The sequence below is a fragment of the Lipophrys pholis genome (genome assembly GCF_963383615.2).
Source record: "Lipophrys pholis genome assembly, chromosome: 23".
Classification (NCBI taxonomy): Eukaryota; Metazoa; Chordata; class Actinopteri; order Blenniiformes; family Blenniidae; genus Lipophrys; species Lipophrys pholis.
Genome location: NC_137645.1, coordinates 6554916 through 6570639, shown reverse-complemented (window position 1 = coordinate 6570639; position 15724 = coordinate 6554916). Strand labels below are relative to the sequence as shown.

At 44.4% G+C, this 15724-nt stretch overlaps 1 protein-coding gene across 3 annotated transcripts; it reads left to right on the top strand.

Moving 5' to 3' along the window:
• The first annotated feature begins 314 nt into the window (after positions 1–314).
• LOC308127663 (glutaminase kidney isoform, mitochondrial-like) lies at positions 315–15655 on the top strand. Of its 3 annotated transcripts, XM_080492848.1 has the most exons (19): positions 322–713; positions 5271–5361; positions 5584–5702; positions 6227–6339; positions 6727–6856; positions 6960–7039; positions 7855–8018; positions 9007–9065; positions 11676–11708; positions 11789–11847; positions 11980–12046; positions 12410–12460; positions 12537–12713; positions 12797–12928; positions 13008–13100; positions 13439–13500; positions 13587–13663; positions 13770–13833; positions 13909–15655. In XM_080492848.1, exons 3-19 carry the CDS (start codon positions 5631–5633, stop codon positions 14057–14059), a joined length of 1584 nt encoding a protein of 527 aa, XP_080348974.1. In that variant the 5' UTR covers positions 322–713; positions 5271–5361; positions 5584–5630; the 3' UTR covers positions 14060–15655. The 3 variants fall into 3 exon arrangements, with proteins under 3 accessions (XP_080348973.1, XP_080348972.1, XP_080348974.1); XM_080492847.1 differs by lacking the exon at positions 6227–6339 and having other exon boundaries at positions 315–713; XM_080492846.1 differs by lacking the exon at positions 6227–6339 and having other exon boundaries at positions 319–713; positions 5265–5361.
• The last annotated feature ends 69 nt before the right edge of the window (positions 15656–15724 follow it).

The following is a 15724-nucleotide window of genomic DNA, read 5'->3' as shown; positions in this document are numbered from 1 at the left end:
TATAGCAATGAGCGAAATATGGACAAAATAAATGTAATAAAGCAGCAAGTATAGACAGAGGTATGTGATTTCAAGTAAAAAAGAAATATGAAAAAAAACACAAACTTAAGTGTAGAGCTTTTTTATGCTTTATGCCTTGTATAAACTGATAAAAAGGAAAATAGTGTAAATAATACATTTTCAAACATGGTTATCATAACATGGAGATACAGTTCATATTTAGATCTGATGAGTGACAGCTCTTTCGACCAATCAGACTCAGAGAACAGAATCCACCAGCCAATCAGAACTCCCGCGCCAGTAAGGTTGGTTGTGTCCGGTAGAGGAGAATTCTTCTACTGCTGTCGAGTCACCAGGAAAAACCGTTACTCCACCGGACAAGCCAAACACACTCCTTCCATACTCCCTCACGCCCGCGGAGTTGACATGTTACAGTTCCGGTCGACGGCAGCTCTCAGGGAGTTGTTCCAGAGCCAGCTCAAGTGGCCACTGACAGGTAAAGTCGGTGTGAAAGCGGCACCTGCGCCCGGAGTCTCCGGAGCCGCCGCCGCCTGCTTCAGTACCGCCACGCTGGACGGGAGGTCGCCCGGCAGAGGGAGGGCATTCCCCGGCTGGAGAGCCCAGCAGAGCTTCACTAGAAAGCACGGCGTGAGAGGCCTGTGCTCCAAAGGTGACGGACAGAATGAAATCGGAAAGGACTCTTCAGCGGAGAAGTGAGTCAACGTGACTGTATGCCAAACTCGGTTGAAAAAAACTGGAATTTCACAAGCGGCAGAAGTGCGTATTTACAGCAAGGCGTCACGACTTAAAGTTTATTTCTCTCCAAATAAATCAGGATTTATACTCATAATGACAGCCGCATTAAAGACGTACTCTTATTGCTTCTTTTTGATCGAAATACCATATGTTATGAGTAAATTTTCACACTTTAAACAAGTTTTAATATAATGTGTACATCCCATTGCATTGTTCTGTATATAGACTCATCGACGTCACGCTCCATACTGGTGGCCGCTCAAAACTTTGTTTATAAAAAAAACCACGTTTATATCTATCCCAGAAAATATTAGCCGAAATAAAGAGTGCCTCCTAATTTTACTTTAGGGCCCAAAAGTCCAAGTGTATTACGAATGTTTTGCATTTAAAATCCAGGTTAATTCTCAATAGTTAACTTTGACTGCGTAGTTCGGCACGCATGCTAGCTGTTAGCTGATCGGTGCTACAGTGACTAAATGGCAATTTAATTTAAAGTTGCTGGATGAATTGTGTGGTTTTGATGGAGGGATAGCCTAAAGGAACCGGTATGGTCAGAGTGATGGATTCCCACGGTTTTTCCGGTAGTTTGCATCGGAGGAAGCCGACATGGCCGAGATGATCTCGGCGAGATCCATTCTCGGACAGCCTCACTGTTTCCCAATCTCAGATTGTATATTCCATCCGGTCGTGTTGTTTACTGCATGTACGTGAGAGAGGGGTGTGAAATTGATTAATTAATGCAAGTTTCTTGTCAGTCAGAATACATAAAGGAGTCGAATCCAAACGTTTGTCCGGAAATGGAAGCACACTTCCTGCAGCCAGAGGAGAATTCGTGACTAGCACCAGCTGCAGGAGCTCCAGCTCTTAATCTACAGTCCTCTCACTCCATGAAGCATTAAGCTGTCACCTGTCACTATTCCCTTTAAAAACCATAACATATACCCAAAAAACTAAATCTGGCCATGATGTTTTCATCTTGCTGTGCCACACTGTCCCTCCAGTCAATGTCTACTGAAGGTCAGGCATGATAGCAGCTTCTGATCAAACATTATAAAGTCTGTGTTATGCAGATTAAATGGCAGATTATAAAAAGATCAAGCTGCAAGTCTTTAGTAGCTTCAGTTAGAGAAGGGGTCTGCAACCTTCATGACCAAAAGAGCAGTTTTGCCACAATATTCCACCAAATAAAATTTGTCTGCAGCCGCAAAACATCTAAATTCTCTGAAATTAAGATTTTTGTGACACAAACAAATATTTAGGTTGCAGTCACATTGTCATAGATGCAATAGATCCATTTTATTAAATTTTTAGCTCATTTTTGGAAGATTTTTCCAGGAAGTGTACATTATTCCACTTTAGCTCTTTAACTATTTATAACCGTGTTGTGCGTTTCCTGGTTAGAGCAGTTTTAGCTGTGCGAGCTATAACGATACTTACTTTTTTGGCCTTTTTTTTCTCTTCTTTTTTTACTCTCCCTTTACCACTTTTTTTTCTTTTCTTGAAAAACACCCCTCTATACCAGCAATTTTAATGATTTTAGTTGAACAATTTTTACTGTATTCTTTTAATGAATATGATAAGATCCCTTATGTAGAGGATTATAAATAAATCGGCTACTTTCCACCCTAGATTGAGCTCGTATTTGTGATGATGATGCACAGCTGCCACAATGACGGCTGTGAGAGTTTTAAAAACAGGCTGTATGACTGTTTCAGCCTTTTAACACTGGGAGCAGCTGTAACACCAGCCAGCAGCACACCAGCTTGTCTCGTCTCTTTTACAGTTTCCATAGCGATAAAATGCCTCGTAGCCCCCGCAGGACGGAGTTGCCCCATTTGTTTCTATTCACGGACGATTTGCCGAAGCGATCTGTCACGTTTTATACAGTCGCTCTGCTCAGCTGACTGCGCGTCGTCGGCCTCGTGTTTTTCTCCCTGGAGGCTGGTTTTCTGAGAAACGCTATGTTGTGATACACGCAGAGTGACGATTAGTGTTTGAGTTGTGACTTTGGCTGCATGGGAGGCTTGAATCACACCGCGATCACTGTCTCATTCATCGGCAAAGCATTAAAAGTCAGTGGCTCGGGCCAAACGCAGCAGGAATGAATGCGTTTACTGTTTTATTGAAGGCAGGGTGTTTGATCCCCAGAGACCCAGACAGTGTTTATACTTGCCTCCCGAGGCAGTGCTCCGGCTCGCGAGGGGTTAAAAACGTTTGTCATGCAGGGGGGGGAAGCTGCTGATCCTGCCCACGTCGGTTTTCATGGCGTTTCCACAGTGAAACCTGCGAGCTGGCTCGCCGCCCAGCAGTTGTCAGAGCCTCCAGGAGCAGATGAGTCAGATTGATTTGTTGCAGCGCCGCCTCTCAACACTCCCCGCCCGGGCGCTCGCCTCCTCCCCATAACAAACTGCATGACATCTGCAGCGGCGGTGAAACCATCCCTATCGATCAGATTGAATAAACGTAGCAGATGCTAGAGATAACTTCATCCACTACAGCTTCTCTGAAATCTGTCAACATCGTCTATAGTAGCCTCAAATAAAAGTAGGTCAGTAGTGCGTCTCCTTTCTGGAGCTATACTCCATTCTGACTTTCATTAAAGCAGCATGGACATGTCTAAAGCATGCAGCAATGGGATACAATAGCTGCTGTGTGTAATATTACAAGATGAGCCTTTATGCTCATGGAAAATAGGAAAACAGCGAGCTGAGTTCTGCTAATGAGGCCATCCAGACTCGTCCAGATGTTCCGACCTTTAACCTGCTGCTGACAGAGCTCCCAGAGGTGCAATCTCTCTCAGGCCTCATTAACCTATCAAGGATGTTTGCTTGTTTATTTTAAGCCTTGCTGGTGTGAAATGTAATTTAATCTGAATTGTTTTATTTGACTACATATTTATCACTTCTGCTCATTTCATTCATGATGTTTCTGTTTTTTGTTTGTGTTCAATATGAATATTATAAACATCTGTGTGCTTATGATGTGAGTACATGTTGCTATATGTCAATATTGTGTTACTAATTCAGTATTATTCTCTCTGCACTCTGTACCTGTTGTTGATCTGCTTGCTTTGCTTTTGTAAGTATGTTTCTATTTTTAATTTTTAGTAGTTGTAGTGTTTTGGTTTGGTTTGTTTTTTCCCCCTCTCCAGTAGAAGTAGAGGCTTCTTCTTTTTTCCCCTCCCTCTTGAATCGTCCTCACTTCCAACCAGTGGCTGCGCTTTTGAATGCCCATCACCTCCAGCTCACACCCCCCCCACCCCCCCCACCCTTCCTCGACTCACACACTCTCTGATGTGTATTCCTTCCTAACCAGCAGGCGACAAATCGTGCGAGGATGTCGGACAGCGAAGCGATCTGTCTGTAGCGTCGTCGCAGCGTTCAGTGTGTGTTTAGAAAGTCAGGATTTCCCAACTCTGGTCTCAGTGTTTCCTCTGATTTCTGCAGCAGGACAATTTTTTACTTCCAAAACTCAAAGACTTGATGTCATATCTACAAAACATCTTTTATCTGACGCGTCCAACATTTTTATACATTTTATTCCTGAATCTTCTGATTTCCCGACTCTGCTGCAGAATAAACCCAGAGGAAACACCAGATAAAAACATCTACAAGGGCCTTGTTTTCTGGAGCCGACCGGAGCTTCACCTGCACACATCCTCTCCTTATAGCCAAGCGCTCCCATGATGCACTGCGGGAAAGCCGTGAGCCTCCCCCCCCAGCCTCCTGGAGCTTTGCTCCAATCCAATTTGGTGTGGTTATGAATCATAGCAGAGAGTCTGCTGTGAGCCTTTCGCCCCGTCCGTCTGCCTCTTGACACTTTTACTAACCATCCTCCCGGTGACGGCGCGGCGAATACCAGCCAGGCTGCGACCACACAATTCAAGATGAACCCAGTGACCTCGGCGGGGACAAAGCGTTACAGCGGCGCAGATAATGTGCTTTATCCCAGTCTGTGAACAGTCTTGCGTTTGCATGAGGGTGGTGGATCTCACTGCTGTTCATGAATTAACCCAGATTGAGGGTTTAGTCACACCGCCATCACGCCACTTGCTGAATAGAGGAGTGTTTTCCAGCCGCTCTGGAGGCTACACAGTCATTCAGTAGAGGCCGTTTCTCAGGCACTGAACAACACAATCACGCCTGAGAAGCAGCTTTCCTCATCATCCGTCCTGTAATGTTAGTTTGTTGATATTCTGCCGCCGTCCTGCTTTGTCACCCCTGAGATTGAACTTTTTCAAAGCACCTCCTGGCTGGTATTCAAGCAAATTCGTCGAGTAACAGTTTGCCTTACGCTGGCCTTAAGTCTCCATGGGTTTTAAGAGTGATCTAAGGCCAGCGTAGGCTCGTGTTTTCCACTGCAGTATGACTTGATGCTTCTCCTTGCAGTCAAGAGAGCCTTTCCTTCCTTCCTCTGCTACAATTCCCCTTCATGTTTTTACCACGGGCTGCATGGCGGAGTCACTTTTTCCTCACTTTTCTTCTCTTGTTTGTTTGGATTTTCTGCAGGAGAAGAAAAGCAGGCATCCTGCCCAGCCTGGAGGACCTGCTCTTCTACACCATCGCAGAGGGACAGGAGAAAATCCCCGCACATAAATTCACCACAGTGAGTTCTGGTAATGGGTCGGAAAATTCCCGTCTGAGTTACAAACAGGAGTACATGAATCATCAACGGAGAATCGGGCATAAATCTCCCCCTCGTTCGATACTGAGCCCAGCTGCTGCTCTTGTTCTCCACTCCGGGAGCCCCGGGTCACGGCTCGTAACTTCATCGATTTGATGTCAGCCGCTCCTTTAATCATGACGTTGCCCTTCCTCCTCTGTGCAGGCCCTTAAAGCCACCGGCCTTCGCACCGGAGACCCGCGGCTCAAGGAATGTATGGAGATGCTGAAGGTGACCGTGAAGACGACCTCGGATGGAGCGCTGGACCGGCACCTCTTCAAAAAGTACTTTTGTGTTTCTTTTTTCCCCCCTTTTTTTAATTGAAGTGTACACAAGAACCGGGCACACTGATGTTAGCATTACACATGTTTGTATACGTCATCAGATTGACATTTAGAATAGATAATTATAAAAAAAATAGAACCAAAAAGTCAATACAGTTGGAAAAAATGTGAAATATACAAAAGAAAAGTGGTGAATTGTCAATATTTCTGAAAAAATACTTTGGACGTAGTTTTAAAATAAATTTGCCAAACGTTTGTCTGGGTTGGACATGAACAAAAACATGTGCATAGGCTTGAAGGGTGAGTCTCCACATCATAAAGGACATTTGACTTCTTTTGACTGCAGGAGTTAATGTGCAGAGTCAGTTTTCTTTTTTTTTTATTGTATTTTTCACAAGTGATGCTTCAGAACTGGCCCATAAAGCGAATACAATGAGGATTTGTGTTAAATAAGGAGATAATAAATAATGTGTTGGGTACAAAAAAAGCAGGTGTGGTATAGGATGAGGATGCTTTAATTGCAGATCCACACCTGGGAACAAAACAACATGTACTCTGGATCCTGGTTGTGCTGCCCCCCCCCCGAGCGAGGGACACTGAGACAGAGCTGGGTGGCAGCTTGGGAGCTGGCAGCACAGTGAGTCTTGACCATACGCCGGCTCACCAGGAGCTCCGTCTCCAGCCGCTGCTGGCTGGCAGCCATCGTTCCCTTTCCCCCGGCTTATTTATAGAGAAGCACGTGAGCCTGTGGCGGCGAGCGGCGCGTGTCTTCTCTGCAGGGATCCCATGCCAACGGGGATTTAACCGTGTTTCATTCAGCGAGATAGAGATAGAGAAATCTGCCTGCAGGCGGAAACGCACAGCTTCCACGCCACCGCGTTATTCCTGACTGTGCACTACAGTATGTGTGTCTTTTAATACAGCCAAATGAAAGAGATCAGGACGTTAGAATACTGCTTTTACACCAAAGTGCACCTGAAAAGCTTTTGCACGAGGTTGTTTCACACCGATTCCTCTTTCTCAGATGTGTCCAGAGCAACATTGTGCTGCTCACCCAGGCCTTCAGGAAGAAGTTTGTCATCCCAGACTTCCAGCCGTTCTGCGCCCACATGGACGAACTCTATGAAAACGCCAAGAACATGTCTGGCGGCCAGGTGAGTGAACACCACGGCGGGAAACAGCGCGTCTCGTGATTAGCTTAGCACATTGTGATATGTGTCGCCCTGTCGACATGACCTGTATTTATCGTTGTTATAGGTGGCGGATTACATTCCCCAGCTGGCCCGCTTCAGCCCCGACCTGTGGGCCGTCGCTCTCTGCACTGTCGACGGACAGAGGTACGCATGTCGTTCATCTAGAGCCACACGTGGCTCTTCAGCTGCTCTGGAGCGGCTCTATGAAGTTTTCACAATGTGTCATGCAAATAAACATTTTGTCTTGATTTAGTTTTTATTTGAATTCCTCACAGATTTTTAACAATTGTCCAATCTCCAGGATGAAACCAGCTAAATAAAGTAAATCAGCGAAGTCACAAGTAGCTTTCAGGTAATGAAAAAAATAAGAATTAGAGGAGAAAGGAAATAGATGAAAAAGGAAAAGAAAAAACAAAAACAATGGAAAACAGGAGAAGAAATAAGGAGGAAAAATCCAAGATAAAATTGGAAAGACAAAAACTTGAAAAAGGAAAACGTGAGAAAAAAGTAGAAATAAAGACGAAAAGGAAAAAATCTAAATAATGAAAGTTAAAACAAAAGAATGGAAAACAGGAGAAAGAAGAAAAAGAAGAAAAAATGCTTGTCTAGCTGAAACCACTCAGGAGCTATAAACGGATGAATAGCTCGAGGAGAAAATAATCAAGATGTATAAAATGTAAAAAATAAAACATCCATGAAACGTTTTTTTTTTTTTAAATGGCTACAACAGCTAAAAAAATAATAAAATATATGTAAATTGTACCTGTGACACTTCATTAATGCGGCCATATTTATTTATATGTATATAGAACATTTTTGTTCTTTATTTCAGATAATTAACATGTTTTGTGGCTCCGGACATAAGAACAAACATTTTTAACTCTTTGCCTTTGAACCTTCATTTCAATCACATGAATGCTGATGAATTGAGAATAAAACGTCAAGTATCTGCTTCCCAGGCACACTGTCGGGGACACCAAGGTTCCCTTCTGTCTGCAGTCGTGTGTGAAGCCGCTGAAATACGCCATCGCCGTCCACGACCACGGCACCGAGTACGTCCACCGCTTCATCGGCAAAGAGCCCAGCGGCCTGCGCTTCAACAAGCTCTTCCTCAACGAAGACGGTGAGGAAACCTGCCTGGTGTCTCGGCTTGAACTTTTCCTCCTGCCTCGTGCGCAGCGCTCCGAGAACTTCTGGACCAAAAAAAGACACTTTTAGTCACTTTCAACCAAACCGAATCAAACTGGAGCCGTGAAACGTGTTTAACCTTTAAAATGAGGCGAAATGAACTCTTTCAGCTTCATATATAGTTTTGATATCTGAATACAAACCGTGTCTTATGTTGCATTTAGGATGGTGAGCATTCCATTCCATTTTAGCTTTAGTTTCAACCCTCTTTTTTAGCCTTTTTTTTGGAGACATTTTGACATTTTAGCTTTTTTGTACCTGATTTTAGCGATTTCAACCGTTTTCAGCTTTTTTCAGACAATTTTAACATTTTAGCTGTTTTAACCTTTTTTACCCTTGTTTTTTTCCCCATTTTTAAGCTTTTTTTTCTCTTTTTAATTTTTCTTTCAGCTCCCATAGCAGTTTTTTCCCCCCGTTTCTTGTTTTCGCTATTTTTTCCCCCCATTTTTTTATTAAAGCCCTTTTTAGTCCTGTTTGAAAATTACTTTGGGATCGTAAATAAATTGCAGACAAAATAAAAATGTTTATTAAGGTATATTTAGTGAGAGCTTCATGGAGCCGCTACAGAAGAGCTAAAGAGCCACATGTGGCTCCAGAGCCGCAGGTTGCCGAGCGCCGCTTGTGTGTAAGAGGATCCATCTCGTGGCGTGGTTGCCATGGCGCTGTGATGAATTAATGAGGGTGTGCGGCTGAATATAACTCGGAGTGGACGCTATGTCGCTGGAATATTAGAAGCTGTAAGGACGAGCGGCTGCAACATGGCTGGAAACGCCAGACGTCAAAACCCCGGTGCGCCGGAAACCCGTCCGGCTGTTTGCTTCTGTTTGAACATTGTTCAGTTCACACAGAGAGGAAATACGAAGGAACGGCTGTATACACACTCATTCGTGAAGTCATTGTTTTTGGGTTCGTTTGCTCCGCAGATAAACCCCACAACCCGATGGTTAACGCTGGAGCCATCGTCTGCACCTCCCTCATCAAGGTAAACATGGTTTTCTGATTCCCAGACCGATGTGATGCTCTGATTCTATTTTATTTTAATTTATACCTGCAAAATGTTTCATTTGATTCAGCTTCTCACTGTTTCATCTCGCTTATCTGAAGTCAGAACGTCCAAAAACGTGACAGGAAGTGTTTAAAAAAAAGGTTGTGATATAATGATGCGCAGGGAAGCGCTTCTGCCAGATTATTGTGTCCAGGCAGATTAAGGTTGTAGATAATCAGGCTGAAAGGGGATTTGGTTGAAAGCAGCGTGGGAGGAGACTTGAGTGCAGCTTCCTCCAGTCAGGTCAGCGTGGCCACCCTTCCAGCTTTAATCACGGAAAACTGTTCATTTAAAAAAAAAAAAAAAAAAAAAAATCCCACCGGTCTGACCTGTTGGCACCTGCTGATTCACACTCAAATTAGACTGAATCAACCACGAGGGATCAGAGCGGCGAGACAGGGAACGGCCGCTCCTCATTCAAGACAGTCGTAATGGCGGTTCACAAAACGACGACGATAATCCCCTTAAATTTCGGATGTTCACTGCACCGCCTCACCAAAACACACAATAGACGACACGTTCACGTTCGTTCCCACGCACATGAATGCTAATCCAGCACATATGTCCGCTTTCATCGTCGCTGAAAACTACTTCGTGTGATTCACAGCGACAAAACCCGAACACGGCGTTAAATATTGTCACCATCTTAGTGTGGAAAGCAGGATGTTTGTTTTGAGCCCTATCCATACGAGCCCAAACCATCTTATTTCTCTCCCCGTCGTGCGATATAAAAGATTTCCTTCCACACGTCGCCGTGACGTGAAAATGATGGAGTACATATGCCAGGCCTTTAGGTGGCGTTGTAACGCTGCCACAGAAATACATTGAAAAGAAGACGTGGGGCATGAAAAAAAAAAATCCTCATAATCAATAAATCCGACGTCGTCATTGTAAAGTGACGCTGCAGGGTTATCGGTTCGAGAGGCGGGGCGATGACATCATCGTTTTCAGCTGACGTGAGGCGGCGTTTTCAAATTCCTCCAGATGGTTACATGATTACATGATTACATGAGGTTGATAGTGATACAAGGATAGAAAAAAAACCTCTTCATCAATTTGCATTCTTAAAAAAAAAAAAAGTTATTTCTATATATTGTGACAAAACATTTTGTTTTGAAAAAATCATCTGCTGTGTTTCCTGCCACAAGGAGCGACGCTCAGGAGAACTTTCAATGTGAATTCAACTCCTGAGCGTCGCTCCAATACCAAACCAATCCCCTGATTGATTGATGATGATGATGATGATGATGAAGCCAGATTCAGTCTGCATACTCTTCCTCCTCCTCCTCCTCCTCCTCCTCCTCCTCCTCCTCCTCCTCCTCCTCTCTCCTCTCAGATTGGCTCATTTGCAATGTACCTTTTCAAGGCTCGTTGTGTGGTTTTACGTGTTGTTGCATATTTTCCAGCATTAGGATCTTTGGGAAATTATGACCACAGCAACAGGTCAATGGCGTTTGGTAATTTTTTCCTTTTTTTAATTATTTGTTTCCTCCTTCTTTTGGTCTGAATTTGTTGACTAGCTTTTAGCCTTCACATGGCTGTTGTTGTTTTGTTGTTTTTTTTTATGAATGTTTTCAGTGTTGCTTTTTAGATTTTCCACCCATGTTTCTCCCCAACTGTTTATATACGCCTGGATTATAAACAGTACGGCTCTGGCACAAACACTGATTCTATGTCATACTCCATTCTTCTGTCGAGACGGAACGCCGTCTTTTCTTTTGATTCTTGATTTAAACCGTATATACTCCCGTTAAAGATCTTTTTTTTGTGTTTGCTCAGCATTTTTATTAGATTTACTCGTAGTTTAGTGTAAAAATCTGCCTTAAAAGCCACGATGTGCTCACACTGTGACCTGCAGTTTCTGGTCAGAACGTTTGATTTTTATTCCCTGATACAATTTAAAATGTTATTTTAAGACGGTTTAATGGAGACTAGAGACGTGAGAACCCCAGCCCATGACTCCTTTAAGATTGATGAAATCTAAAAATGTTTTACAGCTCGTTTCTTACGCAGCCAATGCTGCTCTATTACAAATATTTGACTTCTATAGGGACGAAGCCGAGACATTATTTATGTCGGCTTGGATTAAGAAAGAAAAGATGGCTGCTTTCAGGTGGTTTTCCAGTTCATGTGTTGGTCGTGTACCTCAAGTTTCGTGATCAACGTTGTGGCTCGCAGTGTGAAGACTCTCCTGTACACTAACATAGTCTGAACAATCAATTCACTTCAATCGGAGCAAACGTTCACTTTTATTTTGTTACAAAGCCAAAAAAAAACAACCCCCGAGTGGATTAACCGTTTTTCTTTCACCTCCTCCATCTCCAGCTAGCCTCCCACCTCTAATCTTAATTCATCTGATGAAGCATCATGACTGAATGGCCTCTTCCGCCCGGTCACATGTGTAGAGACGATATAAGATAGTGCTAATGTCATCACAGGGGCAACTCTAATCTCTCCAGAAACTTGTTGTCGTTTCCATTGATGAGCGTCTATTTATTTATTAATTTTTTTAATGAACCTCTCCGACTGCTTGTGTCTGTGTTCCAGCAAGGGGCCAGCAACGCCGAGAAGTTTGACTACGTGAGTAACGATCAGAACGCTGCTTCACTCCGCGGGACAGAAAAAGTGTCCGGGCTCTAAAACGTTTTGCCGCTCCGCAGGTCATGAACTTCATGAACAAACTGGCGGGAAACGAGTACGTGGGCTTCAGCAACGCCACGTGAGTGCAGCGCTGGCGTTTGAAGAGTTGACTCTGAGGCCGCGCAGGAACTTTCTGAGTTTTTATGAGATATAAGCTGAGTCATCGTTTTTTAAAAAAACAAAACAAAACAAAACCCTCTCCTTGTCCCAGTTTCCAGTCGGAGCGCGAGTCCGGAGACAGAAACTTTGCCATTGGCTACTACCTGAAGGAGAAGAAGGTGAGGAGATGTTTTTTAAATAAGTGATAGAGTACAATAGAATATCTTTATTGTCATTGTAAGACGTACAGTGAGATTTAAAAGTGCCATCCTATCTTTGCATCATTCATAAAATGCATTGCTAAAAACGGCTAAAACTATAAAAATGGAGGAATTAAAACAAAGAAACCCATCACACACACACACACGCATACAATCTATATAACTATCAAATATTAGAGAATATATTTTCATAAGGTAGAATTTATTTATTTTATCAAGCTGTGTGTGTGTGGACTCCAGGGTGTGACGTGTCCCTGATCATGTTTGTTGGTGTGCTGATGCAGCGGGAAGCGTGGAAATGATTTCTATTTGTCCTTCCAGTGTTTTCCAGAGGGGACCGACATGACCTCCATCCTGGACTTCTACTTCCAGGTGAGCATTTTTAATCTACTGAAAACCCTCCGGGGACGCCGCGCCGCCTCATGAACGTTCATTTCCCCGCCGTCAGCTGTGCTCCATCGAGGTGACCTGCGAGAGCGCCAGCGTCATGGCCGCCACCCTGGCCAACGGCGGCTTCTGTCCCATCACGGGCGAGCGAGTGCTGAGCCCCGAGTCCGTGAGGGACACGCTGAGTCTCATGCACTCCTGCGGCATGTACGACTTCTCCGGACAGTTCGCTTTCCACGTGAGTGACCGCACCCCCGAAAGCCCCGCCCGATGAAACCCCCTGCAGACGCCATGAACTTCCTCCCTCCGCTCCTCTCCCAGGTGGGACTGCCGGCCAAATCCGGCGTGGCCGGCGGCATCCTCCTCGTGGTGCCCAACGTCATGGGCGTCATGTGCTGGTCGCCGCCTCTCGACAAGCTGGGCAACAGCGTCCGAGGCATCCAGTTCTGCACGGTAACCTGAAAACGCGCCCAGCAGCAGATCAGTCACGTCCACCTCTGACTCCCCTCGAACTGACCTCTCCTCTTTCCAGGACCTGGTTTCTCTCTGCAACTTCCACAACTACGACAATCTGAGGCACTTTGCGAAGAAGCTGGACCCTCGTAGGGAAGGAGGAGACCAGAGGGTAAAAGAATGCGACACTCTGTGTGCCTACGACTGGTCCTTATTGTTTATTTATAGAGTAAAAAGGTCACTTTAACACTCAGTGAAATGGATTTCAGTGTGCGTCACATCCTCCACCATGGATCCAATGTGACCTTGAGCCACAGTGCCCTCTGGTGGACGATGCCTGCAACTTCTTCTTTGGATTTTAGTTAGAAACTGCAGATTTTGCTCGACTCAGATTAGTTGAGAGACGCTGACCTGTGACTTTCTATTTCAGGTCCCTTAATTTGTTTGGTTCAAATGCAGGCTCTTTTCAGATAGAAGCTGTTTGATTACAGGATATTTGTTCCGTTTCAGGTGAAATCGGTGATCAATCTGCTGTTTGCCGCGTACACCGGGGACGTGTCGGCCCTCAGGAGGTACACCAGCTCTTTACTCTGCGCCGCTGTTTGAAACGTCCTCTGTACGTACACATTCCATTCAATTCGTCTTCCCCTCAATGCAGGTTTGCTCTGTCGTCCATGGACATGGAGCAGAGGGACTACGACTCCAGGACCGCGCTGCACGTGGCGGCGGCTGAAGGTGAGACTCGTCTCTGATTGGCGCGTCGTCATCGTGCTCGAAGCTGATGGTGTGTGTGTGTGTACGTGTGTGTGTGTGTGTGTGTGTGTGTGTGTGTGTGTTTCAGGACACGCTGAGGTGGTCCGCTTCCTGCTGGAGGCCTGTAAAGTCAACCCCGTCCCCAAAGACAGGTAAGCAGTCTGGACGCCGGGTGAATTAAAAGAGAAACCTGCACGTCTCATGACGCTGGGTGACGTTTCCTCCAGGTGGGGAAACACGCCGATGGACGAGGCGGTGCACTTCGGCCACCACGACGTGGTGACCATCCTGCGCGACTACCACACCCAGTACAGCCCGCAGGAAACGGCCGGCAGCAAGGAGAACGCGGCCGAGCAGAACCTGGACGGGCTGCTGTGAGGAGCTCAAGCAACAAACTGTACAGATTTAACCCTTCAGCTGCCGCCGCTCCCGTTACATGTCGTATCATGCGTTCACTCCTTTTTACTTTCACTCTGGTTTGTAGCTTCGTAGGACGTCGTCACAACCAGCAGCTTGACCTGTTCACTTCAACGATTGTTCCTTTTTGGTCTTATTTTGAAAAGATGACATGCGGGCGGTTCGGTTTGAAACCTTCCTCACTTCATCATCATCATCACAATGTGGTGGAATGTATTTCCTCCTGACACTTTGGTGTGTTTGTGTGTGAGTGATATTTATTTATCTATGTAAGATAAACTGTACAGTCATGTAGTGTGTGTGTGTTACTGAGAGAAGGACAAGTTACTGTAAATACTGGTGTAAAGTTGTGTAGTCTAACTACTCTCTCTGACACGGTAAGCAGGAGGAAAAGGAGGAAACTGCGTTTATTTACATATTTAAACATCAGTTATCAGTAAAGTCAGTTTTCATAGCGTTTGGAATCTGAAGGTTAACCCATTTATATTTTACTACCTTTATTTTAACCGGTGTTTATTCACATATTCACTTGTATTATTCTTTTCTTCTTTTTTTTTTTTTTGTAAAGTGATGGAATGATGTAAGCCAGAGCTCTACCTGTATATCAAACACGACACTGCCAATCCTGCAGAGACACTGTAAACAAATGACAAAATGTGGCTTTTTACTTTTTTGTTTGCACATAATGAACGCAAAGCTCTTCCTCTCTAAACTTCTAAATCACTGCTGCCACAGCCGGCGGATCCAGATTACAATCAGCAGGCAGAATCATTGTCTTAAAGTCTTAAATTTACTTGCGAGTGGAAGAAAAGTAGAAACAAGGTTTGAGAGTTCATGTCCGACGGTATTTTGCCTCACTGACTGCAGTTTCTTGTTGGTTCTGGACTTTTTTTATTTTTATTTTTAAATCCTGACGGCGTGTATGTACACAAATGTTCTTACCGAGGACTCAGGAAAGACCCTGAAGGAGCTTCACAATGCAGATTGGGTTTTTTTTTTAATCTGTAAAGTGCAAAAGAAACTGTTCTACTTGGAACAGTTGTGCAGTTTTGTGTGTTTGTGAAAAGTTTGGATGTTTGGTTTTTTTTTTGGTTCGTTCGTTTATGTGCACTGACAAACTGAACCAGGCAATCCGGATCCTGTTAAACCAGTAAAAATTAAATGTCTTTATTCCTCCAGTTGGGATAAGTTCATCCACTTTTATTCACTTAATTAAATATGATCAAAAGAAGCACAAAACTGCACCAGAACTGCAATATTCTCCATGCAATCTCAGCAATAGTTTAAAGGCAACGATTGTAAAGATGAAGTCTGCAATATGGAATTGACTTTTCCTTTGTGGTGAACTGATCCTGACCCGCAGCTCGGCTCCGCTGCCCTCGGTGAAATCTAGTGATGTGCGTGTGTGTTGGTGCAGCTGGAGTATTCTGAATAATGTTCTGTCTTTTGGTGTCGTTTTGTTTTTCTTCGTAATGTGTATTTATGCTGCTTTAGCCCACGTCCGGCAGTACAGATAACTATTCACAGGTCGAAACATCGAATAAAAAGTCTTAAAAATCTCACTGGCTGTTTGTGAGGCTCATTATTTTTCCCTTTATGAAATATATACCGAATCGATGAGTATCT

Coding starts and splice junctions, on each gene's coding strand:
- LOC308127663 (XM_080492846.1), top strand. CDS start 427: ATGTTACAGTTCCGGTCGACGGCAGCTCTCAGGGAGTTGTTCCAGAGC. Junction 5,703..6,726: donor GACCGGCACCTCTTCAAAAA/GTACTTTTGTGT, acceptor CCTCTTTCTCAG/ATGTGTCCAGAGCAACATTG. Junction 13,101..13,438: donor GGGAAGGAGGAGACCAGAGG/GTAAAAGAATGC, acceptor GTTCCGTTTCAG/GTGAAATCGGTGATCAATCT.